General features: G+C 47.5%; 1 protein-coding gene across 1 annotated transcript in view; it reads left to right on the forward strand.

Annotated features, from left to right (window-relative positions):
• The window catches only part of ALOX5 (arachidonate 5-lipoxygenase), a 70,191-nt gene that overhangs the window by 25,272 nt on the left and 17,782 nt on the right, over positions 1 to 27,137 (forward strand). The window contains exons 4-6 of the mRNA XM_003816753.4: positions 10,961 to 11,083; positions 22,847 to 22,953; positions 23,766 to 23,938. Coding sequence (XP_003816801.3) covers positions 10,961 to 11,083; positions 22,847 to 22,953; positions 23,766 to 23,938 — 403 coding nt within the window. The remainder of the gene's footprint in view (positions 1 to 10,960; positions 11,084 to 22,846; positions 22,954 to 23,765; positions 23,939 to 27,137) is intronic.

Below are 27,137 nucleotides of genomic sequence, written 5' to 3' on the forward strand. Positions count from 1 at the left end.
GGAAGGAATCGTTCTACATGGACAGTGAAGTTACCTGGGCTGTGGAGGGGCCTTTGGGAGCCAATATTGTGATACTTTTCTACATATCCCTCAATAGTTGAACTTCTTACAAGGAATATGTAGTATATCTGGGTTTTTTTAACTCAAAAAAGTAAAAGAAGGAAAATAATATAGAGCCAGAAAAATACCTATTTTCTGTATGAATTATGAATTTTATGAACTTTTTCATAAAAATTCATGTTTAATTGTTTTCACTTTGTCTTATTCACTTTTTAAAATTTGGGATTGTGCTATATATACCACTTTGCATCCTCCTTGCTGCCCTTTAGCAGTGTAGCAAAAATCATTTTCCCATATTTTCAAAATCTCATCATAAACATTATTCTAGTTTCTATGTACTATTCCATTGGATGGATGCCTCATCATTCACTTAAACACCCAGCTTCCCTGGACATTTAGGAGGTTTCTAATTTTTGTATTCTTATAAGCAATGTGAAAACCCTTGTATGTGAAATTTGTATGCATTATTAAGTATTTTCCTAGGACAGATGCCCAGATATGAAATTACCAAATAGTAGAAGTTATTAGTATACATTGACAAATTTCTCCTTGAAAATCTTTAACCATTTGGGAGGCTGAGGTGGGTGGATCACCAGGTCAGGAGATCAAGACTATCCTGGCTAACACAGTGAAACCCCGTCTCTACTAAAAAATACAAAAAATTAGCCGGGCGTAGTGGCAGGCGCCTGTAGTCCCAGCTACTCGGGAGGCTGAGGCAGGAGAATGGCGTGAACCTGGGAGGCGGAGCTTGCAGTGCACCGAGATTGCACCACTGCACTCCCGCCTGGGCGACAGAGCGAGACTCCATCTCAAAAAAAAAAAAAAAAAATCTTTAACCAGTTTTCACGAGCCATTATGGGTCCCTGTTTCATCAAACACTTGCCATAACTGAGCAATATCTTCATTTTTCTTAATTTTTCTAAGTTGCAACAGCATCTCTCAACCCTGTAGCTCCTTCTTCCCCTATGCCCAGCCACCCACTGCTGTCAAGGGGTGAGAAATCCCACACCAAGAACACAATTGCCCCACCTCAAAACTGTCTTTAGCTTCATCCCCCTTTTCATCAAAAACATTCCTTGAAACAGAATAAAGAAACAAGAAACAGCCACACGTATGTGGGTACTGGGTCTGTTACGGAGGGCTCGGCTGATGGGTGGCACTGGGCCACTGGACATGCATCTCGAGGACAGGGGCCAGCCAGCACGGAGGGCTGAAGGAGAAGGAGAAGAAATCAGACTCCACCTCTTGCCATTCAGGAGACTCAGCTTGGGGTTGATTAGACTTAAAAGTTAAAGGCAAAACTGTAAGACATTTAGACTACAGGTGATTATTCTTCCAGGTCTCAAGCTAAAAGGATTTTTCAAACAAGACTCAGAACATATTAAACACAAAGGAAAAGATTGGTAAGTTTGCCTCCCTCAAGATAAGGACACTCTGTTCATTGAAAGACACCAGGAGAGAGTGAAGGCAAGTCATGGAGTGATTGACGAAAATTATTCCTAGTATGTGAAGGACCTACAAATCTTTAAGAAGGGGAGTGTCATTCACTAGAAAATGGGCAAGAGGTTTGAGTACTTACTGTACAAAATATAAGCAGGAAGTATACAAAAGGTGTTCAGCTTCATTAGGAATCGGGGAAATCAGAAGATCACAGTGAACTGCTGCTACTACCACACACATGCCCCCAGATGGGCAACACTTCAACAACTGACAACACCTGAGTATTAAAGAAGATCCAGAGGGCTGGGAACACTCACATACCACCGGCAGGAGGACAAGTTGATATGACCTCCGTGGAAAACAATTTAGCAATATGTCATAAAACTGAAGCTACATTATAATCTATGACCCAGAAATCCTATAATGGGATCCAAATTTGTGTGCATGTGCGCCTGGATACTCACAACAGCATTACTCATGATGGCCAAAAAATGGCAACAACTCAATATCCAACAAACAGTAGAACAGACAAATAAATTGTCAAGGAAAATTCTACACTGCAAGGAAAATCAACAAACTGCTGCTAACATGGACAAACCTCACTGACGCAGTGTTGAAGGAAAGAAGCCAGGAGCGTGTCTCGCCAATTCGTAACTTTGGAATTAAATTGTTTAGGGAGGTGTGTCGTAGCGGAACCTTAAACAATAACAAGAAAATGATTATCATAAAGCCGAGGATGGTCATTACCGGGGATGGAAGGAGGGTTGATTGGGAAAGGTGGGGGTGAGGGTACGGACAATGTTCTGATTTTTTACCTGGATGGTATTCGTACAGGTGTTTTGTACATTTTTCTGCATGTGTGAGTGTGTGTGTGCATATATACGTATCCATACATATTTTATATATTCTATTTCCCAATTGAAAAATCAAAAATAAAACTTGCATGCCATTAGCGTCAAGTGTGGGAGAGTAACCTGCTGTGCTGTGGGTCATGTTAAGGGTTTATAAATGTGTGATTTGTTTTAGAGTATTTGTGCACAAGCCTCTCAGCTCAAGCACCATATGATGTGTTTCCAGACTTCTATACCTGGTGCAGTGCACACGTTGTGCTTGAGCTCTGCCTTCCATCCCAAAGGGCTGTTGTTTCTATGCTTCTTCCTCGGCTTCCCTCCCTGTTTCAGACACCTATGGCAAAGCCCCTGCAGCCAGTTCTCAGAGTACTTCTGGCCTGTGAATCTGGGTTAAGATAAAATGCCCGTAAAATTCATTTAATTTGTTATAAGCCACTAACACTTTAGTATGAATTAGTGGGGAATCTAATTAGACTTTGCTATCTACTCATCTAAGATAACACAAACTAGCCCAATTATCTGGGAGCTACTTAACATTATCATAATCTTGCAGCAGGGGGCTTCTGGTGAGATCGTTTCCCCCTTTCTTAGATTTAATCATTTTTTTCTTCCTCCTTCCACTCATCAGTCCTTTTCAGAAACCCTCCTTTGCTTCCGTTCAGGAAACACTGAACTTTGCACTGTCTGCACAATCCTGGAGTTCCTCTTTCTCAGAAGATTTCTCAGGCTTCTAGATCAGAGTTTGGAAGTAAAGCAATGACTAAGAATAGTCTCCACTATGTCAGAAAGCTGGCGCTTCTTGCAGGCCCTCCTTACTAACTCAGCCACGCAGGGAGAAGGAGAAGCAGACCCAGGTCATAGCCCACAGCTTGTGCTCTCCCACTGTGACCACATCTGTCGGTGTTACATGCACACTCACACACAGCAGTAAATGGCAAAGTGTAGGTGTTTGTTAATCGATACAATTTAATCTAATCATTATGTGACCTGCACTTTTCACTCATCACTAAGTATTGAAGAGGATCTGGTTGACAGATAGATGTGGTTCATGCAGTTAACTTCTTCATGGCATATCAGTATCTGAATAACCCATGTGCTCGTCCGCTCTCCTGCTGATGGGCATGCGGGCTGTCTTTAATTTCTAGCTGTTGCAAACCAAGCGACAGTGAGCTTTCTCACACATCTCTCTGTGCTCTCATGGAAGAGTTACTGTAGGGAATATTCCAAGAAGTAGAGTTGCAGGGTTGCAGACCACGTGTTTTTAAGCTTTCTGGATATTGCTGATTGTTTTCCAAAGGCATTCTGCCAGTGGACACCCCAGTAACTGTTTCTGAGATTCACTGTTTCCCTGTATCATCAACACTTCGCATCTTCAGATGTTTTCATTCTTGCATGTGAAATAGTATCTCATATATTTTCCCCTTCTTAAACTGCTACTATTTCTTGCCTTCTGGGAATGCACCATAATTTACTTAGCCATTCCCCTATTCACTGACGTTCAGTTCATTTCCCATTTGTAGATGTGTTTGTTTGTTTTGGGTATTGCAGTACAAACAATGCTGCCAGAACCAACCTTGTACAAACATCTTGATGTACTGGTGCTTTAATTAATGGCAGATCCATTTCCAGAACTCAGATTGCTGGAACAAATCAGCATTTTTTCATCTTAAGAAGTACCGACAAAAATCCTTTCACAAAATTGTATCGTAATTTGCAGTCCTACCAGCTGTGTATGAAAAGATACTTTTGCCCATCCATACATTTGTCAGTACCCGATGACCTTGTTTGACAGTCTAAAAATCCCTAAGACCTTCTGGTTGTTTTAGTCTGCACTCCCCTGACCACTAATAAGCATCACTGCATTGCCTATTTATAAGCTTTTTTTCCCTATTGTTCTTTCAATTATTAATCTAAAGGAGCTCTTTCTATATCAGGATAGTATCCGTTTGTTACATATGTATAGCATTTATTATTTGTCTTCTGTTGCTTTTGCCACAGGAGATTTTAGTTCTTTATTTTATTAACTATGTATTGTTTACATCTATAACTTTTGGGCTTCCTCCTTTGCTTAAGAAAACCCTCTCCATCCCAGTGTTACACAAATACTTCCCCCGTAATTTTGTCTAATACTTTTATAATTTCCCCTTTGAGTTTAGAGCTTTCATTCATCTACCTTTTTTTTTTTTTTGAGACAGAGTCTTGCTCTGTTTCCTAGGCTGGAGTGCAGTGGCATGATCATGGTTCACTGCTGCCTCAAACTAACCCAGGCTCAATCCATCTTCCCATGTCAGCCTCCCAAGTAGCTGGGGCTACAGGCGTGCGCCACCATGCCCCACTCCTGCCACGTGTTTTCATACATACCTGGGTGGAATTCTCCCGGTAGCATTCGTTCCTGACTTGGATGACAGGGATGATGTCTTTCCTCCTTCCTGACTTGGATGACAGGGATGATGTCTTTCCTCCTGACTTGGATGACAGGGATGATGATACCCATGGTACAAGCTGGCATAGGATGGCAGTCATGAGCTCTGGATTCGAGTGTCTGGGCTCAACTCACACTTACTGGCACTTTCTCCAGTCCTGTGAAAGTTGTTTAATCTGTCTGTGCCTCACTTCCCTCATCTGTAAAATGAGGGAAATAACAGTGCCTTCCTTTTAGGGGTTTGAGATAATAGGTTAAACCATGAAAACACAGAGAATAGTATTAGGCACATAGAAAGCACTGGATAAGTGTTGGCGAGTTTTGTATTATGTATACATAGTTTCTGGGTCTGTTTCCGCACTTTATGTGTTAGCCTATTTTTCTACTCGAGACCCCAGCACCAGCTTTTGGTTATCATAACTTTCTAATAAATGTTAATGTCTGTTTCATATCTCACTGTTCTTTCTTAAGATTTTCATAATGAGAATTACTTTGAACTTCACATAACTGTGTTATGTGTTGGCATTTTACTGAGATTCAGTCTTTCCATCCAAGAACACAGCGTGTCTTTCCACCTCTCTAGATCCTGTGTCAACGTCCTTCCATAGAATTTCTAGTTTTCTTCATGCAGGTCCTTCACCTTTCTAGCTACTCTACATTTAGCATTTGCTGTTCTGAGTAGGATATTTTTCTGTTTGCAAAAATATTGCTGGGATAAACGTAAATTACTTGTTTCTTACATTTACTGTGTGTTGGTCCCTTACTGAATTCTTTCATTGGTTCTAATCACTTGTTTTTGTTTGTTTGTTGTTAGTGAGTCTGGTTAGCTAATGTGCTCATATTATCTAAATGTTAACAATTTTGTCTCTTACTTTCCATTATCTACACCACTGATATTCTTTTCTTATTCCACGTCTGGAATTCCCAAAACAAGTAGTGGTAGTAGTGATGAACATCCCTCTCATATTTTTGTTTCTTTGTTTACTATTTTATTTGATGTAGTTTTATAATGCATATTCTTTGCTGTATTTAGGAGTTTATTGATTCATTCTAATTTAATTTTTGTTCAGCTGAACTTGTTCAATTAATTTCCTCAGAAGGTCCATGTGTAGTGTAAGATCTGAGTCTGTGCTTGTCCTCCTGTCCCCCTACCCATCCCTTCAAACAAATTCCCCTGCCCTCATTGATGATAATATGAGAGGCTTAGATGACGATCTAAAAAAAGTGGGTATACACTTCAGTCCTCCCATTTTCAGAATGACAGAGGAGAAATCTAATGATAGTTTGATTGTTTCTTTTCCTAGAGTTTCTATCTCCCTCCCTCCCCCACTTTCTTCCTCTCTCGTTCACTCTCTGCATCTCTTTCCTTCTCTCTCTCTCTGTTTCTCCTGTCTCTTGGACATTTTAAAATTTAATCAGTATATACCTAGGTGTATCTTTTTACTTTTTTTTTTTTTCCCCCCCACCTAGGACTTGTCATTGAGAAAAATGATGAGACAAGTCTCAATCATTTTAGGAGATTTATTTGCGAAAGTTAAGGACGCATGCCCGGGAGACAGCACTATGCCTTTCTCTGAAGGTGATTTTGAGGGCTCCAAATTTAAAGGGCAAAGGGCGGGATATTGAGAAGTACACAATTTTCATGTAAGAGCAGGGCAGGGAAAAATAGTTATTCATGCCTTTCTCTGGCTCAGTGAATCTGCATTTTTTTTAACATAAGATGACATAAACAAATGAGGCAGAGGAAAAATGCAGGGAGTCTGCATTTTACATAAGAGAACATAGATAAAGTAAGGCAGGGGAACAATCAGATACGCATTTGTATCTGGTGGGTGACTGCACTTGTAAAGATAAGCTATCAATTTGCATTGCCATGGTGAAATTTTAACAGTTCACTGGGAATTTCCTTGTGAGCAAAATATGGTGGAGACATGTAGCTTTTCATCATAGCCATCTTATTTAGGAACCAAAAGGGGGAGGCAGGTTTGCATGACACAGTTCCCAGCTTGACATTTCCCTTTGGCTAAATGAGTTTGGGGTCCTAAAATTTAATTTCCTTTCACAGACTTAAGATATTGAAGTATTTTTCAGCTTAAAGGAGTTCTTCTTTTATTTCTTTGATTTTTTTCACTTCCCCATATATTACTCTCTCTCCTTTTGGAGCTTTTACTCCTTGCATATTACATCTGTATCTGGCTTTCATGTCTGTTAATGAAAAGAGTCACACTCTGTGAAATATTTGAAAAGACTTATTCTGAGCCAAATATGAGTGACCAGTGGCCCATGATGCAGCCCCAGGAGATCCTGAGAACATGCACCCAAGGTGGTTGGGGTACAGCTTGCTTTTGTGCATTTTAGGGAGACATAAGACATCAGTCAATACATGTAAGATGGACAGTGGTTTGGTTTTGGAAAGGTGGGACAACTTGGGGGAGGGGAGCTTCCAGGTCATAGGCAGATTCAAAGAGTTTCTGATTGGCAACTGCTTAAAAGAATTATTATCTAAAAACTTGGAATGTCTAGGTTAAGATAAGGGGTTGTGGAAACAAAGTTTTTTATCATGCAGATGAAGCCTCCAGGTAGCAGGCTTCAGGTAGAATCAATTGTAAATGTTTCTTATCAATCTTAAAGAGTCTGTTCTAACGGGCTTAACATCTCTGTGTAGATGTGAATGCTGATCAATTGTGCCTGAATTCCAAGAGGAGGAGAGTACAATGAGGCATGTTTAGCCACCCATTCCTATCATGGCCTGAACTAATTTTTCAGGTTAACTTTGGAATGCCCTTGGCCAAGGGGAGGGTCCATCAGTCAGTTCAGGGGCTTAGAATTTTATTTTTGGTTTATGTCTGTCTCTCATAGTTTCATTTATGGCTTCCATTTCTTTGTAGTTTCACCCTGTATTTGGGTTACATGTTCTTCTATTTTGCACAAAGCACTTCCTGGCACATAGTAGGTGCTCCATAATTAGTTGTCGAATGAACACCTTCTCTCTTCTAGGTGTTAATGAGTTTAGCTTAAACTTTTCTCCTTACATATTTTAAATTCAGCCTAAAAGTTTCTCTGTACATAGTGAACTGTAACCTAACTGGACGTGTAAACAGACTGTCACCTACTCTCATAGCAAGTAACCAAGTCTCAGCCAATCACAGCGGCCAGACTTCAGCCACTCACAGTGGCCAGCTTTTCAAACTGGCCTCAAGTAAGGCAAATGCTGAGCCATCACCAATCTGGCTGTTTCTGTACCTCACTTCCATTTTCTGTACGTCACGTTCCATTTTCTGCCCATAAATCCTATCCAACTATGAGGCAGCATCAAAGTCACTCTGAGCCTGCTCTGGTTTAGGGGCTGCCCGATTCTTGAATTGTTCTTTGCTCAATTAAACTCTGCTAAATTTAATTTGTCTAAAGCTTTTCTTTTAATACAAGAGACCAAACATCTCACAGTGACTGTTCTCTTTGTCTGTTTCTCTATTGAAGTCTTCATTCAGAAATCATGTTTGTGGTTACAGAAAGTCTTTTTACACTCCACTTATACTAACTGCATCCCCTTAGGATCTCTCTGTCTGTCTGTCCCTCTCTCTCTCTCTCTCTCTGTCTCTCTTGCTTTCTCTCTCTCTCTTTCTCTCTCTCTCTCATTTTTTTCCCAATAAATTAAATGCCTTTCTACTTCTTTGTTCCTTCTGCCTGGGTGTTCCACTTGGTCTTCCTCAATGGAGTGGGATTCCATCTCCACCAGTTAATGTCTGTGGGCATGCAGGCCTTCCACTCCTGTGCAGGTCAGCCTGTCAGGATCTCTTAAGCGGCAGTGACCTGCAGTGGAAGGGACATAAACATTTGGTTTCAGGGGGGCAGTAGTGAACTAGCAAGCAAGCTGTCCTGTCCCCATGTGCTGTGAGGCCATCGTCTTCTAACCACACAAGTGGGGCATTTCTGCCCATTGGTGCTGCCACCCTCCATAGACCAGGGCAGGGCATGGGGCAAGAAGGTCTTTTTGGTGCTGAAGAAGTATTCCACATCTGTCCAAGTGGACTATTCACTTAAGAAAACATTAATGCCATTTGCTGGCACAGATGCCCTTGCATGGCTCATTGTTTACATACTGAAAAACATCTAGCTCCACTGAGCTTGTAAAATTAACTAGAGCCCTTGAACTGTCCAGGCAAAGAGAAAATCATCAGTAATATTTAAATTGATATGACTAATGATAGCTAATTAATTGATCATTACTACCAGTGAGGCTACTAAATGGCTCAATTTTAGATATATATTGGAGATGCCTTGAGTCATTTTCCAAAACAAGCAAACAAAAAATTTGTAGACTTGTCCACATTTTTATCCTTGTTAATATACTATCATTGGCATTAATACAAACAGCAAAAATGGAAGGTTTTCTTAAAATCTGAGGACGTAGAATATTCTAAATAAACCAACAGTGAGAAATGTAAGGTGCCACATAACAGAAAACACTTGACAAAATGCCTTTGCTGTCAGAAGGATCATATCCGGTCCCTGTTCACTTCTTTTGATCCTAAGGAGAGGCTACTGGGCCAAGAGGACACTGTGACAGTTGGGATTTGGGGAAAGTCAAAGCACAAGAACATATTAAAATAACTCAGGACTTTTTTATGACCCAAAATCTCGATATTTTACTTTCCTCTCAAAAGAAAATTTTAAAAGGAAGGAGAATTAGGAATATAAATGAAAAAGCTAAAACCCTAAAATGTAAAATCTGGTTTTTAAACAAACACAAAATCATTCTCCCTCCCCAAAGAAACTAACAGGATTTCATTTTGTTTTTGTTACCAGAAAGGGGTCCTGATCCAGACCCCAAGAGAGAGTTCTTGGACCTCCACAGGAAAGAATTCAGGGTGAATCCATAAAGTGAAAGCAAGTTTATTAGAAAAGTAAAGCAATAAAGAAAGGCTACTCCATAGGCAGGGCAGTAGCATGGGCTACTCGACTGAGCATACTTACAGTTACTTCGTGATCATGTGCTAAACAATGAGTGGATTATTCATGAGTTTTCCAGGAGAGGGGTGGGCAGTTCCAGGAACTGAAGGTTCCTCCCTTTTTTAGACCATATAGGGTAACTTCCTGACATTATTATGGCATTTGTAAACTGTCATGGCACTGGTGGGAGTTTCTTTTAGCATGCTAATGCATTATAATTAGCATATAATGAGTGGTGAGGATGAACAGAGGTCACTTTCATCACCATCTTAGTTTTGTTGGGTTTTGGCCAGCTTCTTTACCACAACCCATTTTATCAGCAAGGTCTTTCTGCCCTGTATCTTGCATCAATGTCCTGTCTCATCCTGTGACTTAGAATGCCTAACCTCCTGGGCTGCCCAGTAGGTCTCAGCCTTATTTTACCCAGCCCCTATTCAAGATGGAGTCGCTGTGGTTCAAACACCTCTGACATTTTCACAATTTAAGTTTACTCAATAAGTAAACAAAAAGAAAAGCAAAATAAACATTTTTCAAAAACACAAATGCCCAACGCCACAGGATACGTTTCAAGGATGTCAGGATCTGAGCATGTTTACTGGATGCAGTCCGTGGCTTATCTTTGGGGAAGCTGTTTTGATTGTAATAATCTCTAAAGCTGCTATTGGCCAGCAGGTAAGAGAGGGAAGCCTTTTAGCCGTCTGTGCCTGGGTCCCTCTCCCAGGCCACCTGCTGCCTTGTCGTCCTATTGTGAAGGCATAAGAACTGTCCCATTTCCCCAAATGCCACATTCAGGACATGCACGCAGTCCAGGGCACACACTGACCAAGTTGGCAGAATGGTGGATGTCCAGGTTGGGCGTGGCTGGGCAGCCTTAATACCTTCTACCTCCAGTGACTGGCAAGGCAGGCCTCTACTGTTCAATGTCACCTCTAGTAAGTGAGGTCTCCCTAGACTACCTACAGAACTTTTTATGCAGTGGTGCACACCTGTACCACTGTAAGCCCAGTCACAGGGTTCCCACTCTGATACTCAGGGCACAGCAAAGTTGGTGCCGCTGGACTTTGGAAGAGGTCCCAGAACCTTACTGGACACAGGGTCAGCCTATGATGTGTTGACTTTATTTTGAGTACATCAATCTCCCCGTGTAACATCGTCTGACAGTGTGGGTGGCCCTCAGCTGAGGGGGCAGACCAAAGGCTGGCATTTAACTCAATTTCTTCTCCTTTCTCATGCTCAGATGGATGGAGTGGAACCCTGGCTTCCCCTTGAGCATCGATGCCAAATGCCACAAGGATTTACCCCGTGATATCCAGTTTGATAGTGAAAAAGGAGTGGACTTTGTTCTGAATTACTCCAAAGCGTAAGTTTACAAGAACTGAGGGACTCTGGGCAGCCCCTCCAGTGGCTGGTGCTGGGGGTGGAACGCTCACTCCTTTCCTCATGGGGTCCTTGGGTTGGGGGAACAGCCTAGCTGAGCCAAACGCTTTGATGATATGTTGGCCATAGAGTGGATTCTCAATGCACAATTGCAGGACAAACGGTATCTTAAAAAAGGCACAACCTAGAGGACTCCAGACACCAGACATACATGTGTTTTTGGCCCAAAGCAGGGGTCTTTAGTTGGAATGCCTCCTCCCCATCCATATCTCATGCTCTCTATGGCCACTTCAAAGGTGTGAAGGCTTTGTGTCCAGGCTGTCACCAAGATGGCAGGTGCTATGGTAAGAATGGCTAAATTGCCAGTGCTGATCCCAGGACATATGTCCCCTGTTCCTCCGTCACAACCCCACGAGGGAGCCACAGTCATCATCCCCATTTTACAGTTGAGGAACTAAGGAATACGGAGGTTGACTACCTTCCTTGCCCAAGGCCCCCAGCTAATAAATGGCAGAGATATAGGTTCTGTGCACCTTTGTTTCATCCTAATGTCCGCAGGGCTTTTTAAAGCTTGCCCAGGCTATCAGGAGACTCTAGGCTGCTTGTTAAACATATGGATCCCCCGACCCTATCCCAGGACTACTGAGTATAGGGATCTTTAAATCTGCACATTGACCCTATAGGGAATTTTAAAAATCATGTCAGTTTGGTGAAACTATTCCAATCAATAGAAAAAGAGGGAATCCTCCCTAACTCATTATATGAGGCCAGCATCATCCTGATACCAAAGCCTGGCAGAGACACAACAAACAAAGAGAATTTTAGACCAATATCCCTGATGAACATCAATGCGAAAATCCTCAGTAAAATACTGGCAAACCGAATCCAGCAGTACATCAGAAAGCTTATCCACCATGATCAAGTGGGCTTCATCCCTGGGATGGAAGGCTGGTTCAACATACACAAATCAATAAATGTAATCCAGCATATAAACAGAACCAATGACAAAAAACACATGATTATCTCAATAGATGCAGAAAAGGCCTTTGACAAAATTCAACAACCATTCATGCTAAAAACTCTCAATAAATTAGGTATTGATGGGATGTATCTCAAAATAATAAGAGCTATTTATGACAGACCCACAGCCAATATCATACTGAAGGGGCAAAAACTGGAAGCATTCCCTTTGAAAACTGGCACAAGACAGGGATGCCCTCTCTCACCACTCCTATTCAACATAGTGTTGGAAATTCTGGCCAGGGCAATCAGGCAAGAGAAAGAAATAAAGGGTATTCAGTTAGGAAAAGAGGAAGTCAAATTGTCCCTGTTTGCAGATGACATGATTGTATATTTAGAAACCCCATCATCTCAGCCCAAAATCTCCTTAAGCTCATAAGGAACTTCAGTAAAGTCTCAGGATACAAAATCAATGTGCAAAAATCACAAGCATTCTTATATACCAATAATAGACAAACACAGAGCCAAATCATGAGTGAACTCCCATTCACAATTGCTTCAAAGAGAATAAAATACCTAGGAATCCAACTTACAAGGGATGTGAAGGACCTCTTCAAGGAGAACTACAAACCACTGCTCAACGAAATAAAAGAAGACACAAACAAATGGAAGAACATTCCATGCTCATGGATAGGAAGAATCAATATCATGAAAATGGCCATACTCCCAAGGTAATTTATAGATCAATGCCATCCCCATCAAACTACCAATGACTTTCTGCACAGAATTGGGAAAAACTACTTTAAAGTTCATATGGAACCAAAAAAGAGCCTGCATTGCCAAGACAATCCTAAGCCAAAAGAACAGAGCTGGAGGTATCATGCTACCTGACTTCAAACCATACTACAAGGCTACAGTAACCAAAACAGCATGGCACTGGTACCAAAACAGACATATAGACCAATGGAACAGAACAGAACCCTCAGAAATAACAGCACACATCTACAACCATCTGATCTTTGACAAACCTGACAAAAACAAGAAATGGGGAAAGGATTCCCTATTTAATAAATGGTGCTGGGAAAACTGGCTAGCCATATGTAGAAAGCTGAAACTGGATCCCTTCCTTACACCTTATACAAAAATTAATTCAAGATGGATTAAATACTTAAATGTTAGACCTAAAACCATAAAAACCCTAGAAGAAAACCTAGGCAATACCATTCAGGACATAGGCATGGGCAAGGACTTCATGTCTAAAACACCAAAAGCAATGGCAACAAAAGCCAAAATGGACAAATGGGATCTAATTAAACTAAAGAGCTTCTGCGCAGCAAAAGAAACTACCATCAGAGTGAACAGGCAACCTACAGAATGGGAAAAAAATTTTGCAATCTACTCAGCTGACAAAGGGCTGATATCCAGAATCTACAAACAACTCAAACAAATTTACAAGAAAAAAACAACCCCATCAAAAAGTGGGCAAAGGATATGAGCAGACACTTCTCAAAAGAAGACATTCATGCAGCCAACAGACACATGAAGAAATGCTCATCATCACTGGCCATCAGAGAAATGCAAATCAAAACCACAATGAGATACCATCTTACACCAGTTAGAATGGCAATCATTAAAAAGTCAGGAAACAACAGGTGCTGGAGAGGATGTGGAGAAGTAGGAACACTTTTACACTGTTGGTGGGACTGTAAACTAGTTCAACCATTGTGGAAGACAGTGTGACGATTCCTCAAGGATCTAGAACTAGAAATACCATTTGACCCAGCCATCCCATTACTGGGTATATACCAAAAAGATTACAAATGGTGCAACTATAAAGACACATGCACACGAATGTTTATTGTGGCACTATTCACAATAGCAAAGACTTGGAACCAACCCAAATGTCCATCACTGATAGACTGGATTAAGAAAATGTGGCACATATGCACTATGGAATACTATGCAGCCATAAAAAAGGATGAGTTAATGTCCTTTGCAGGGACATGGATGAAGCTGGAAACCATTATTCTCAGCAAACTATTGCAAGGACAAAAAACCAAACACCGCATGTTCTCACTCATAGGTGGGAATTGAACAATGAGAACACTTGGACACAGGAAGGGGAACATCACACACCAGGGCCTGTCGTGGGGTGGGGAGAGGGGGGAGGGATAGCATTAGGAGATATACCTAATGCTAAATGACGAGTTAATGGGTGCAGCACACCAACATGGCACATATATACATATAACAAACCTGCACGTTGTGCACATGTATCCTAGAATTTAAAGTATAATAATAAAAAAAAAAGACACGGAAAAAAGGAACACAAATCCACAGGAACAGTTGGTGGACTGTGCCTTTTTCCAAAGATGTCTTTAAGGGCATCAATATTTAAAGGAGAACAGGCTGGAAGGAAGAAAGGGAGGGCATGGTCACATTACTGAATCCACATGTTGCAAAAGAAAAGGAGCAGGTAGGGGAATAGTCAGTTATGTATTCCTCTTGCGCTTAGTACATCAGCACTTGATAAGGTGAACACTGAGAGCTACCTGTGGAGATTTTCACCTTTTATCTGTAGCTATCTTCGTTTCTTGCATCACTCAGCTTTCAGCTTAATTTTTCCCTTTTGGCAGAGTGAATTGGGGTCCAAAGATTTTCATTTCCTTTTACACCTAGAATCCTCTGAGGAGCATTAGCACCTCCTAGTGTCAGGCCAACCCCACACCCACAGATGACAGTCTATGAGGGTGGGACCCTGGCTTTGAGTCTGCACACCCAGCAGGTAGACGAGGCTGAGAACCCAGCCAGTCTTCAAAGCTTAAAATAATATTATTTATTTCTAAACACTGTGTTGGTGTTTTGTGGGGGGTACAATAATCTATTTTAAGCTTCATGGCCATCCTGGGAGGTAAATAATATTATTGACCATTTCTAGGTGAGGAAACTGAGTCTCCAAGGGGTCAAGGTCAAGGAGTTTGCCTAAAGTCATTTAGGCAGAAATTGGCAAAACCAGGATTTGAATCCAGGTCTGTTTGTGTCCAAAGCTGGGGCATTTTTCTCCTACCACAACTGGGGTCTACTGGAGAGAAAAATTAAAACCTAACATCTGGATTAGTAATGCAGCAGTATCCACCATCTCCCTGGAAACATCACGGCAGTTAGGGGCTCACTTCCCTTCCCCTACTCTGGGATTGGGATTGTTGATTAAAGCCATGTAGCTTTAGTGGGATAGGTCCCAGACCAGGATGGGACAAGCAGGACAGAAGGCCCTTGTGAAAGAGGCAGTTTGGAGGGAATAATAAGGATGGTGAGGTAGTGAGGTGGAGAGTACTGCCACCCAGTTTGGAGGGAATGGAGGAATACTGGATGGATGGACAATCAAACCGATGGACAGGCAGATGGATGGGTTGAGGGATGGATGATGAGTGGATGGATGAAGGGAAGGAGGAAGGATGGAAGAAGAGGTGGATGGTGGATGGATGGAGAAATAGATGAGAAATTGATATACGGATGGATGGATTCATGGATGGTGGATGGATGATGGATGTATAGATAGTGAGATGGATGGATGGATAGATGGGTGGATGGATTGATGGGTGGATGGTGAATGGATGGTGGATGGATGGAAGTGTAGACAGAGAGATGGATGGATAGATGGATGGATGGATGGAGGAATTAATGGTGGAGTGAAGGCCAGACTGTGCCTTTCTTATCTCTGCTCAGTGTTTCTGAAGGTCATTGTCATCTCTGTATCTCAGGAACCTCTGTATCTTAGCAGCTGTCACAGAATAGGTGCTCATTAAATCCTATTAAAATGAAAGTGTGACCCACCTGGCCCCTGAGTGCCCCTGAGTGCCAGCTGGATCACAGTCCATTTTAACAGGGTTTAATGAGCACCTATCCTGTGGTATAGAAGGTAACTGTGCACCTCCTTTTCATGTATCCCCATCATGGCTAACAACAGCCTAGACATATGGTTCTCAATCCTGTGTGTTTAGTGTGACAGACTCCATGCTGCCCACTCTGCACAAACTGTGGAACCAGGGGCAGTCCAGCACAGTTATATTTTAGGGCTACTGGTGGATTCCAGTGTATAGCCAGGATTAAGACCACTGGCCTGTAATGCCTTTCTGGGCCTCCCCACCCCCCACATATGGTTGCATCTATTTGCTGAGTCAAGTCCATCTGCTGGGTCCCAGGGAGTGCCTCCTCCTCTCCCAGCTCCACCATCTCTCCTGAGTGAGGGCAGGAGCATCTTTCCAGCTGCCTCCCTGGGCTCCATCTCTCAAGACAGTGGGAGGGCTCATTCTCAAGTGCTTGTATAATTTGTTGGAGGCTCGCTCTAAAAAGTAAATATAATTTATTGGTTGGCTCAATTGCAGGTGAGAGCCCAGATGTCTCTGCCCAGAAATGGAGATACATCCATAGGGACGCGCCCGCCCCTGCCATCTCTCAGGTCCTACATGCATAGGATGCTTCACCGTGGGGAGCCAGCAGGGCTTTGCAGAGCATCTCTTGTCTCTGACCTAGCTGTTTCCTTTGCCACACCCACCCTCCCCACTTCTTGGCCAAGACATGGGTGAGGGGCCCCTTCTTGCAGAAGCTTCTAGAAGCCCCTGGCCCCAGTGAGGTCCCCTCCCCTGTACTCCCCAGTGCCGCCCACCCTGCCCTTGGCCCCAGAAGTGCTGCAGCCCACGTTTCTCCACATCGTCCTGTCATTAGCCCCTTGAGTGATGGCCTATTGGCAGGAGCAGAGCGAAGGAATCCTGAGAGGGGCCCTTCTGCCCCTCCTGGCGCAGCAGGCTGGACAGTAAGCTTAGCCCCACTCTGAGCACCGCCTCTGTGCCGGCACAGTGGATGGAGACCCTTGAGTTCTGTGGAGGAGAGAAGAGGTGTCCCTGTATTTGAGGAGCTGAGCCAAGGGGGCTGGACCACAAGGAAGCAGCTTAGAGGAGCCTGTGTGGGGATGAGGGGTGCCTGGGAGAGGGCCCTGGGCCGGTGGGGGTTGGGGGGACCCTAGGGAAGTCGTCTAAGTTCCCTGAGCATTTGAGTGTCCTCAAATGAACAATGAGACCCGGCCCCAGCTCCTCCCCAGGGTTGTGAGATTAAAATGGGACCGCACACATCAGCCCCTCAGGGAAGTTTCTCCCTAAAGACAGCCTTTGTCTTCTCCATTTTTGGTTCAGGCCCTCTGGGACCGCGTCTCCACCATCACACACCGGCCTAGGGCTGCACTCTTGGAAGGGCCCCTGCGCTTGCAGGGTGGGCAGGGGACCCTCGCTCCACCTGGGCGTCCTCTCTGATGGGGCCCAGGAAGGCTTTGCAGCCGGGGGCCATCTGACCAGGTCTTACTGGGCCCAGGCAGAGGTACGTGGGGCCTGGAGAATGGCACAGGGGGCTGCAGCGGAGAGAGACTGTGGGCACAGGTGTGGCGAGGCCAGGCCGCCGAGAGCCAAGTGGTTTGCGAAATTTCCTGGTGGTGTGGAGGGAGGAAAAGCTGATGTGTTCACCTCCCCACTCACTGTTTGCAGCCTGGAAGACGATTGCAGGGGGTGGCAGGGCTGAAAAGACAATGTCCTCATTAAAGGAAATTGAGAAAGAGAGTTTCCTTCCCAGTGGGGCGGGACAGTGCAGAAATGCGGCCGGTCCTGGAAGAGGTGGGGGCGAGGGGTCGGGGGCTCACACGCCCTGCGATTTCCTCCCATGAGAATGGGCGGGGGCAGCTCCGGGAAGGGTGGCGGATGGAGCCGCCCTCTCCCCAGGACCACAGGGGCGCTTTCCAGTGAAGGCGGCGTAGGAAACTCCAGTCTGTGCCGCAGTGTACGTAGAGGCGCTATGAGCCCGAGTTTCCCACGTCCAGGGACAACCTGGGGGCCGTGACTGTCAGGCCGCGCGGAGGCTGCCCTGGCCGCCTTTGCGGTCAGGTGAAGGCGCAGAGGCAGGGAGGCCGGGCGAGCGCAGGCGGGCGGAGAGCAGACCACGGGGAAGAGGCCGAGAGAGAAAGCGGGGCACCCGGCCGGGGGGGTCATTTACAAGGGACGCTGGGCACGAAGGAGGCTGGGGCGAAGATGAGTCCAGGGGTTGGGTTGAGAGCGCTGCGCAGCCGGGCTGAGAAGAGAAGCTGACGAGGGACTCCCGACGAGGGACTCCCGACAAGGGACGGGGGAGAGGGAACCTGGGGGCAGGCAGAGGCCTAGGGGGTGGGCTCTGAGGGCAGCCACTCCCACCGGCCCTGCCCCAGCCCCGCAGGCCAGCCACATGCCCCGTGCTCCAGACGACCCAGCTACATGGATGGCAGCGTCCTGAAGGGGGATGATCGGTAGAGAGTGGGTGCGGAGGCTCACGCCTGTAATCCCAGTGTTCGGGGATTCCCGAGCGGGAGGATCGCTTGAGCCGGGGAGGTGGAAGCTGCAGTGATCTGCGCCACTGAACTCCCGCCTGGGCGGCAGAGTGAGACCCTGTTTCAAAAGACAAAAACAAAAGGCACCAGGGGTGTAGGGAAGGAGCGATAGTCCCCCAGGCAAGGAAGGCTGCGGAGGGGCCAGGCCAGGAGAGAAGGGCCCTGAGCTCAGTGGACGGGCAGGGTGCCTGTGGAGGAAGGGAGGGACGTACCAGCAGGAGGAAGGGTGAGGGCCCAGGCTGGGGATCGGGAGAAGTGATGGCGGAGGAAAGAGAGGCCGGAAGAGGAGGGGGCCTGCTGGCCTGGCACTGGAAAGCAAAGCGTGGGTTTGTATACGGGACGAAGACCACATCCCCTCTTATCGTCATCCCAACTCAGAAACCATTTGGCCCCAAGTCACCAAAGCACTCATAGGAACCACTTTTCCTGCGACACAAGTAGGATTCTTCCACTTAACTTCCCAAATGCTACCCGAAAGCCTCTGAAATCCTTGGAAATTTAAAAAATAATCCCCTTCTATTAACTGATGCCTATAAAACATATTGACTTTCATTAAATTTTGTTATGAAATCAGAGATGTGTCCCATTGTAAAATAAATTTGTTTGGAAAATGTAGGGGGGTATCCCATCTAAAAATCAGACAAGGCTAGAAAATTTCAATTTTATTTGCTAAGGTAGCATCATGTTGTTAAAAATGCATCATAAAATAAGACCAAGAGTTAATACAAAGCATGAAGTCATGTTTCCCTCAAAAAAATGATTTGTTCTGTAGTCAAATTAATTTGGAAGACATTGCAAACTCTTCAGCAGTGGTTCTCAAAGTATAGCTTGCGTCAGAATCCCCTGGGGCCCTTGCTAAAATCTGGGTGGCTACACTCCCCGCCTAGAGTGGGTTAAACTCATTGCCCACTGGCAGGAAACTGAAACTTGGCTGAAGTCACCGAGGAGGCCTTCCCCGTTAAACCTCTGGCTGGCGACAGCTTGGTTTCCTCGCCGCTGCTTCTGAGTAATTCTGGCACGCAGTTCCTCCTAGCCACCTGCTGTGCCTGGAAGGGGGCCAGCCCTCCTCAGCAGGCTTTGCTCCTTCCCTGCACAGCACAACTGTGGCGTAAAAAATGGAAAAGCTGGTAGCAGAAGGAAAGAGCGGGGAGACAGAGGTTAGGTGAACCTCAATGGCCTCATTAAAGCAAATTGAGAAAGAGAGTTTCCTTCCCAGTGAGGCGGGACAGTGCAGAAATGCGGCCCGTCCTGGGAGAAGTAGGGGCGAGGGGTGGGGGGCTCACCCGGCACATGGCCAACAGCTGGTGCCCAGCCTGGGCCACAGTTTGGCACAGGAGAAAGCTGAAGATGCAGGAGAAAGCTAGGTCACTGCCCCTAGGCCAGGTGATCAAGGTGGCTGTTACCTGCCTGTGTGGCCTTGAAAAAGCCTGGTGCCCTCTCTGGCTTGCAGGGTCCTTCTTTTTACAAAAGCAGGTCTTCGAAGCCCTGAATATTCCAGTTATCTGTAAGGATATAGAAATATTTTGCCTCTAGATGACATGTAAATATGTTCCTCCTAACTCCACTTCTTCCTACATCTGTGGCTTCTTCTGAGAACTACCAGACCCACCCTGTTTTCAGAGTAAACCTGCTGTTCTGAGGTCAAACAGACCCAGCTGGGTAATTGGTGACTCACTCCTGGTTCCTCCAAAGAACAGGGGCAAGGGACCACCCGGGACCTCAGGCGCCCCAGCACAGGACCTCTTTCTGGGGCACCCTCTGGCACTGGGCCATCTTCAGGCCCTACAGGGCTCTCGGGGCCTGGGTAGGCCTCTCATCTCCCAGAAATAAGTTCTTTTCCCCACCCAGACTGACACCAGATGCTACAGTGAGGTTTACCCCTCCAGCTTGACAAGCATTCCTAGCCCAGAACACTCAGCTGACGAGGGGTGCTGGGGGAGGAAGGAGGCAGCAAGGCTGAAAGAAGCTTCTCTGGGTATTCTGGGGCCTGGCTGCTGGTCATAGCCATGGTGAGACCACAGCAGCCTCCCTGGAAGCAAGCACCTGTGTAAAAGCCCCTCCTTCCCCACAAGGGGCTGGATCCAAGTGAAGAAGGTACCAGAGGGACTGGAAGATGATGCTGGTATTATTCGACAGCTCCAGGGTGCTGTAGCACTGAGCACCTACTGTATGCAGCCCATCACAAAGCCGGCCACACTGCCCAGGCTGTGCCATGGCAACTTCCAGCAGTACACCCTCTCGGTCACCTGCAGGCTGCTTGTTCATTCTGACACATGAGGAGAAAAAGACAGTACTCACAAAGGCCTCCAGCCTTGTGGCCCCAGGACCCTCTCCTGAGCATCATGGCACCCTAGGAGACCCAGGGTAGCCAGGACAAAGGAGAGAAGCATTTGCTAAGCTAAGAAAGGATGGAAGGGGATTGCTGTTCTGCCTGGATGCACCCCTGGACCTGGCAGGGCAGGCAGGAGAGACCCCCAGTGTCTCCTGCTTATCCTAGGAGTTCCCCCCTGTGGTTGCTCCAGTTTGCTGCCTTCATGCATGTTCACAGGGTGATTCCCCTGAGACAACAGAGCTGGGATGTCACCAAGCCCTGTGTCCCATCAGCCAGGCTCTCCCCAGCCTCCATCCTCTGATTCTGCTGGATCAGGAGGATGTGGGGAGGTCCCAGACTCCCCAGCTTTCCCCATGACAAGGTGTGTGTCTACAGCTCAGACCCAGCCATGCTCCACCTGAAAAGTGGGTCCAGGCAGAGCACTGGGTCCTGGCCACCTAGGGCTGCCTCCTCAGGGGTGGGCAGGAAGGGGAGCCACTGGAGGAGTGCCCTGGGCACAGTCCCCTGCACCAGGTGAGATCACCTCTTAGTCCATGAGGCGATGCTGCATGAGCCCCTCTGGACACTAGAAAGCCTGGGCTCAATGCTGAGTAAAGTGCAGGCATGACTGTGCCCTCAGCATGCATAGGGCAGCGGGCATAGATTCATACACATGAGTTTGCACTTAAGCTGCAGTAAGAGCTACAGAGGAAATGAACAGAGACAGCATCACTCCAGTAAGCCCTCCAGATACACCCCATGTGCGCAGTAAGAGAATGGCATAGTCTATTGGGACAGCCACATCAAAATACCACAGACCAGATGGCTTAAACAGCAGATATTTGTCTCTCACAGGTCTGGAGGCTAGCAGTCCAAGATTAGGGTGCCAGCCAATCCACTTGCTGGTGAGGGCCCTCTTCCCAGCTTGCAGATGTCTCTGTGTTCCCACAGCATGGTCACGTGGCAGAGGAGAGAGGGGGACAGGGCATGAATAAGCCCTCTGGTGCCTTCCTCTTCTTACGAGGATGCGAATCCCATCACGGGCGCCCCACCCTCGTGACCTCGTCTAACCCTAATCACCTCCCAAAGGCCCCATCTCCTAATGCCATCACACTGGGGGTCAGGGCTTCAACACATGAATTTGGGGAGCACAATTTAGTCCACAGCAGAAAAGAAAGGGGCACAGAGCATTCCAGCCTGAAGGAAACAGATGTGCAAAGGCCCAAGGCAAAGGCCTGAGCTCTGAGGGACAACCAGAGTCAAGGCTGAAGAGTGGGCAGTGATTGAGCACTGACGGTGGAGAGGCAACAGGCTATCTTGTTAATCTCAGTCTTTTGTGTGCCAGAGAGAGAAACTGAGGCACAGTGTGTCACGGTGAACACTGGGCAGCACTCCCACGCTCCTGTCCTGCACCCTGCAGGGTTATGGAGGAAGCCTGGGAAGCCTCTCCCCTCTTTTCCACCTTTCCTGGACCCATCCCACACCCTGCCTCCTCCAGGAAGCCCTGGGGATTGCTCATACACTCACATCTCACTCCTTAGTACCTGCAGCCTGCATTCTGAATTTAGCAAGCTCTGGCCTTGGGTTTCTATTTTCTTGTCCTGTGCAGTGAGTATTTGGAAACTTCTCCTCAGCACCAAGCACGGAGCCATTTAGCAGAAAATAAATGAGTTTTCAAGTCAATTGAACTGTTCATCGCCCCAAAAGCCAGGCAACACGGTAGAGCAGCTGGATCTCTGTTCCTAGAAGCTTTCTCAGGGACTGGCCCACCGAGTGGGGGACAGCAAGTGCCTGATGAGTGAATGAATGAACACATGTGTGAATGGAATTCAAGGCACTGCAGGCTATTCTGGAGGGTACTGGCCTGTCTCTTCGACAGGTGAGGTGCAGTAGAACAGCATCCCGTATAGATGCCAGTTTCTGACCTGGTTCTGAAAAGCCAGTCACCTGCCTCTGCAGAGCTGCCTGGAGGGGGCGGGGGTTGTGAGGACCCCTGAGAGCTCGGTGTGAAGGGGCTCTGCAGAGGGAGGCATGGCTAGTGTGTGCAAGGTGACCTCTCTCCTGGTCTGCAGGATGGAGAATCTGTTCATCAACCGCTTCATGCATATGTTCCAGTCTTCTTGGAATGACTTCGCCGACTTTGAGAAAATCTTTGTCAAGATCAGCAACACTATTTCTGGTGAGTGTGCCTCTGGGGGCCCAAGTGGTGCTGGGGACAGGGGATGCTGTTCTCCTGTCTGAGACTTGCCGGGAAATTGACAAGGGCCTTCCTGCCTGCTGCAGCATGGGGGCCTCGCTGCCACCATGCCACCCTGAACAGCACCCCCTACACTCCACACCTTTTACCATCACTGTGGTCACCCTTGTGCCCAGAGGTTTCTCCTCCTCAGATATTCAAGCTCGAGCACCCTCAACCTCATTTCACTATCAAAAGTCTCAAAAGTATCAGAACTTTTTCTTGGCACAAATCAATCATTTGTGCTTCTGAACAGAGCAAAGGCAGAACTTGGCTTGTGCTTTAGGTATTTACACAAAAGCAACTTTGGGTTCCTTTGGACTAGGATGTGTTTGATGAGAGCACTAGCTTCATAGTGGCCAGTCATGGCATGGGAAGGACATTAAGAAGGCAGGAATGGCTGGACAAGAAGAGGTGCTGAAATCAGGACATGGGGAACCAAACTTGGCAAACTGCCCCCAGGGACTCTCCTCCACGCCCTCCTTCTTCCATCCTGGACACTCCATGCTGGGCTGAAGGACCTGAGTGCCCCAGGAGGCTTCTGAGCCACTAAGGGCCAGCTCAGGTATGATGAGTTGGTGCCACAGCCTGACCCAGTGATGGGCAGGGGGCAGCAGTTGGAGCTGTGCCCATCCAGGGAGCACTCGCGGGAGGAGACCAAGCAGGGACTCTGCTCTTAGGTGAGGTCAGGAGGGCCATGGCCCTGGCTGCCCTCTACTCAGAGCTCAGGGTGGGCCTCGCTTTTCTCCTGGTAGAGCGGGTCATGAATCACTGGCAGGAAGACCTGATGTTTGGCTACCAGTTCCTGAATGGCTGCAACCCTGTGTTGATCCGGCGCTGCACAGAGCTGCCCGAGAAGCTCCCGGTGACCACGGAGATGGTAGAGTGCAGCCTGGAGCGGCAGCTCAGCTTGGAGCAGGAGGTCCAGGTAGGGGTTGATGGGCTGGGGAAGTGGCCAAGGTCACAGTCTGTCAGGTGGAAGCCAGTTCCTCCTGGCCAGTGCTCATAGGCCACCAAGACGCTAACTGCAGGCCCATCTGGTCTACAGCAGCCGCTTCCTTTTCCTGGCAGCAGTGTCAGCCAGGGTCCTGGGCATTATGCAGACTGTCTTGTGCAACATCAGAGGAGGAATTGCGGGGAATGTTTCTCCATGATGCTCGAGTCTGGGAACATAATGTCAATATTTTCACTATCAGTATCAATAATTACAGGAGTTACCCTTGATTAGGGGCCTGTGGTGGGACAGGCATTGTGACAGGTGCTTTACACACAAGGTCATCAGTTGTCACCCACCTTGCAAAGGGGAGAACACTGGAGAAAGAAGCAGACCTTGTGTGAGAATAAAAAAGGGGCACGAGGAGAAACCCAACAGAATGGTTGACTTTCTCATTAGAAATGCTGCTGCCCATGCTCCTGTCGCACCCTCCTCCCCACCCTCACCTGCAGACTCAGCCGCCTCCGGCTGCAAGGCTGACCTAGTCTTGAGACAGAAGAAGTTCAAACCAACTCCACCTGGATCTGGTGGGGCTCAGCAACAGGCGCTGCCCCATCAGCCTGCCTCTTCCCCATGGAGCCAGCGTGATGGGGCCTCCTGCCACCCAGGCCCTGCTGCCTATCCCCAGGTGTCCAGGTGGCCTCTGCTGCTTCCAGTCTTTTGAGCTCAGCTTACCCTGAGGCCCTAGTTGGAGAGGGACGGTTGGTGCCCTTTAGAGATAAACCTACAGCCCCAGTACCTGGCCCACCTGAATCCAGAGGGCCACCCACCCAGCTGAAGTCCCTGGGCAAGTCTCCTGCCCCAGTGCAGGCAGTGTTTCCTAACCTCCTCCTCCTGCACCCAACCAGGCCCAGAACACTTCCTGGTCATGTGAACAGCTGACAGTTACAATCCCCCACACACTGAGAGAGCATCTGTGTTCCTGAGTGGACTGAATTGCTAGATGTAGTAACATTGATTTGGTGGCTATAGGTTTCAAACTTCAAGTCAGAGATCATAGAACTTTAAGCCATATAGAATCCTAGAATTGGAAGACTCTGAGCAGCCGTCTCTGCACCCAGCAGCCAAGGAGTGGCCGTCCTCAGCACCTGGGCAGGGCATCAGCCTCCCACTGGGAGTCCTGGCCACCTCCAGGGCACGTGGGTTATGAGTCACCTTTCCTTTGAGCTGACCCACCCCTCACTGACTAGACTCTTAAGCACACACTGCCCCATCTCCTACACACCAGCATGATTCTTAATCCTCACAGTCATTCGCGCTGCCCATCTGGCAGCACCTTAATGATCTACAGCAAGCTTGTGGCCTACTAAAAGCACCTCCATTGTTTTTTAAAATGTGCAGTTATTTTCCGGAACATGAATAGAGAAATTGTATCCCTGTTGTTGGTATTGATTCAGTGTTCCAGCTCAAGTTTGAGTTCTTAGACTTTATATTTGGATTCTTTGGTTTCAAATCACAAAAATCAACTCCATCTGGTTTAATCCAAGAACTCTATTGGCTCAGGCAACAGTAAAAAGCAATGCTAGCTCATTTGGGACCAGGGCTCAGATCATCCCCTGCACTGTCTCTCTCTCCATGTCTCAATCCTCTGCCTCTGGTGATTTTTTCCTTAGGAGGGTTTCCTTATGTGGAGGTAAAAAATGATCACCGGCATCTTCAGCTTTACCTTCCACCAGCTTAGCAAACACCACCCACTCCCAGCAAGAAAGACCCTGTTTCCCAATGTTCCCAGCAGATGTCTTAGGTCATCCTCGGGCCTCACTGATTCTGTGAGCCAGTGCCCACGGCCAGGAGAATGGAATACACTGACCCAGAGGGGACAGGGACTCTAGACAGGCAAAAACTCCACTGTCAGAAGCAGAATCCTAAAATGCCAGAACTGAAAGGTAGGCCCGCCCCTCGTTTTCCAGAAATATGAAAGGGAGGCTTGGGATAACAGAGAAATGCTGCAGGCATTGGCCCCAAATCTCAGGCCTCCTATTCCCAGTATCACCTTTACCAGCCTGGGTGGTCTCAAGATTGGATTAGCAGCCATTCCTTCTGGGTAGAGTCTGATGGTCACTTCAGCTCTCAAAGTCCAGCTGTCCAGCCATAGTCCTAGAAGGCAAGACACCGCTGTGCCCGACCAACCCAAGGGTCTCCACCTGCCCCCCTCAACACAAGGTGCCCTGAGTGCCTCCGCGGGGATAGTCCCCGTCCTCACCCCCGCTTCCCCCGCCCATCGCGACAGATGCTCAGAGCTCATCCCTGGTGTCACACCACATAAAGGAGGAGGGCGGTGGCCAGGCTCCGAGCTCCTGCCGTCCTGGGTGGGTGGCTTCTGTCCTGCGTGCCGCCGGGCAGCCCGGGGGTCCTGCGCGCGGGCGCGGTCGGTGGAGCTGCAGGGGGGCGCTCTGGAATGTCTCCAGGCAGAGTAGATCCTGACCCTCCGCAGCCGGGACCCTCACCCTTTCCTTCATCACTCAGGAAACAGAAAAGGCTTCAGAAGGAGCGGCCATGCCCCCGGCCTAAGCGCTGCATTCCCGGCCCAGCAGGCCTACCCTGCACCTGGCGTTCCTAGGGGCCCCTCTGTGGGACCCACTGCGCGGCTCGCAGCGGCCGCCCGCCTCCCACTTCACCGGCACGCTCGTTGCGTGTCGAGGTGTGTTGACTCCTACAGCAAAGGGCACGGATCCGCGGGTCAGCAAGCCCGACGAATTTATACCAATGACCCGCCGTGTCGCCAGTCTCAGACCAGGGCACAACACGCCAACCCTGCAGACCACCCCCACCTCCCCAGCCACTGCAGACCCTTCCCCCTCTGCTTCTGCAGCCCCTCTCCCGAAACACGCTCATTCCCACCCCCGCAGACCTTCCCTACCTCCTGGAGACCCCCCTCAACCCCTGTAGAGTCCCCTGCCCTTGCAGAATCCCCTCCCCCTTCCCCCGCAGCCCCCCTACCCCACCCGGCGGACAGCCCCGCCTCGCTTCCTGTCTCTTCCTCCCAAGGGAGACCCCTGTCCTGGCTCTGACTAGGGTTGAGTTCGCCCAGTTTTGACTTCTGTGTAGAGTCCGGCAGCATCATTTTTTGGCATTTAACTCGTCACATCTATTTCACCTAACCTCTTTCTTCTTAGTAAACTGACACTCAGGT

The sequence above is a fragment of the Pan paniscus genome, chromosome 8 (assembly GCF_029289425.2).
Source record: "Pan paniscus chromosome 8, NHGRI_mPanPan1-v2.0_pri, whole genome shotgun sequence".
NCBI lineage: Eukaryota > Metazoa > Chordata > Mammalia > Primates > Hominidae > Pan > Pan paniscus.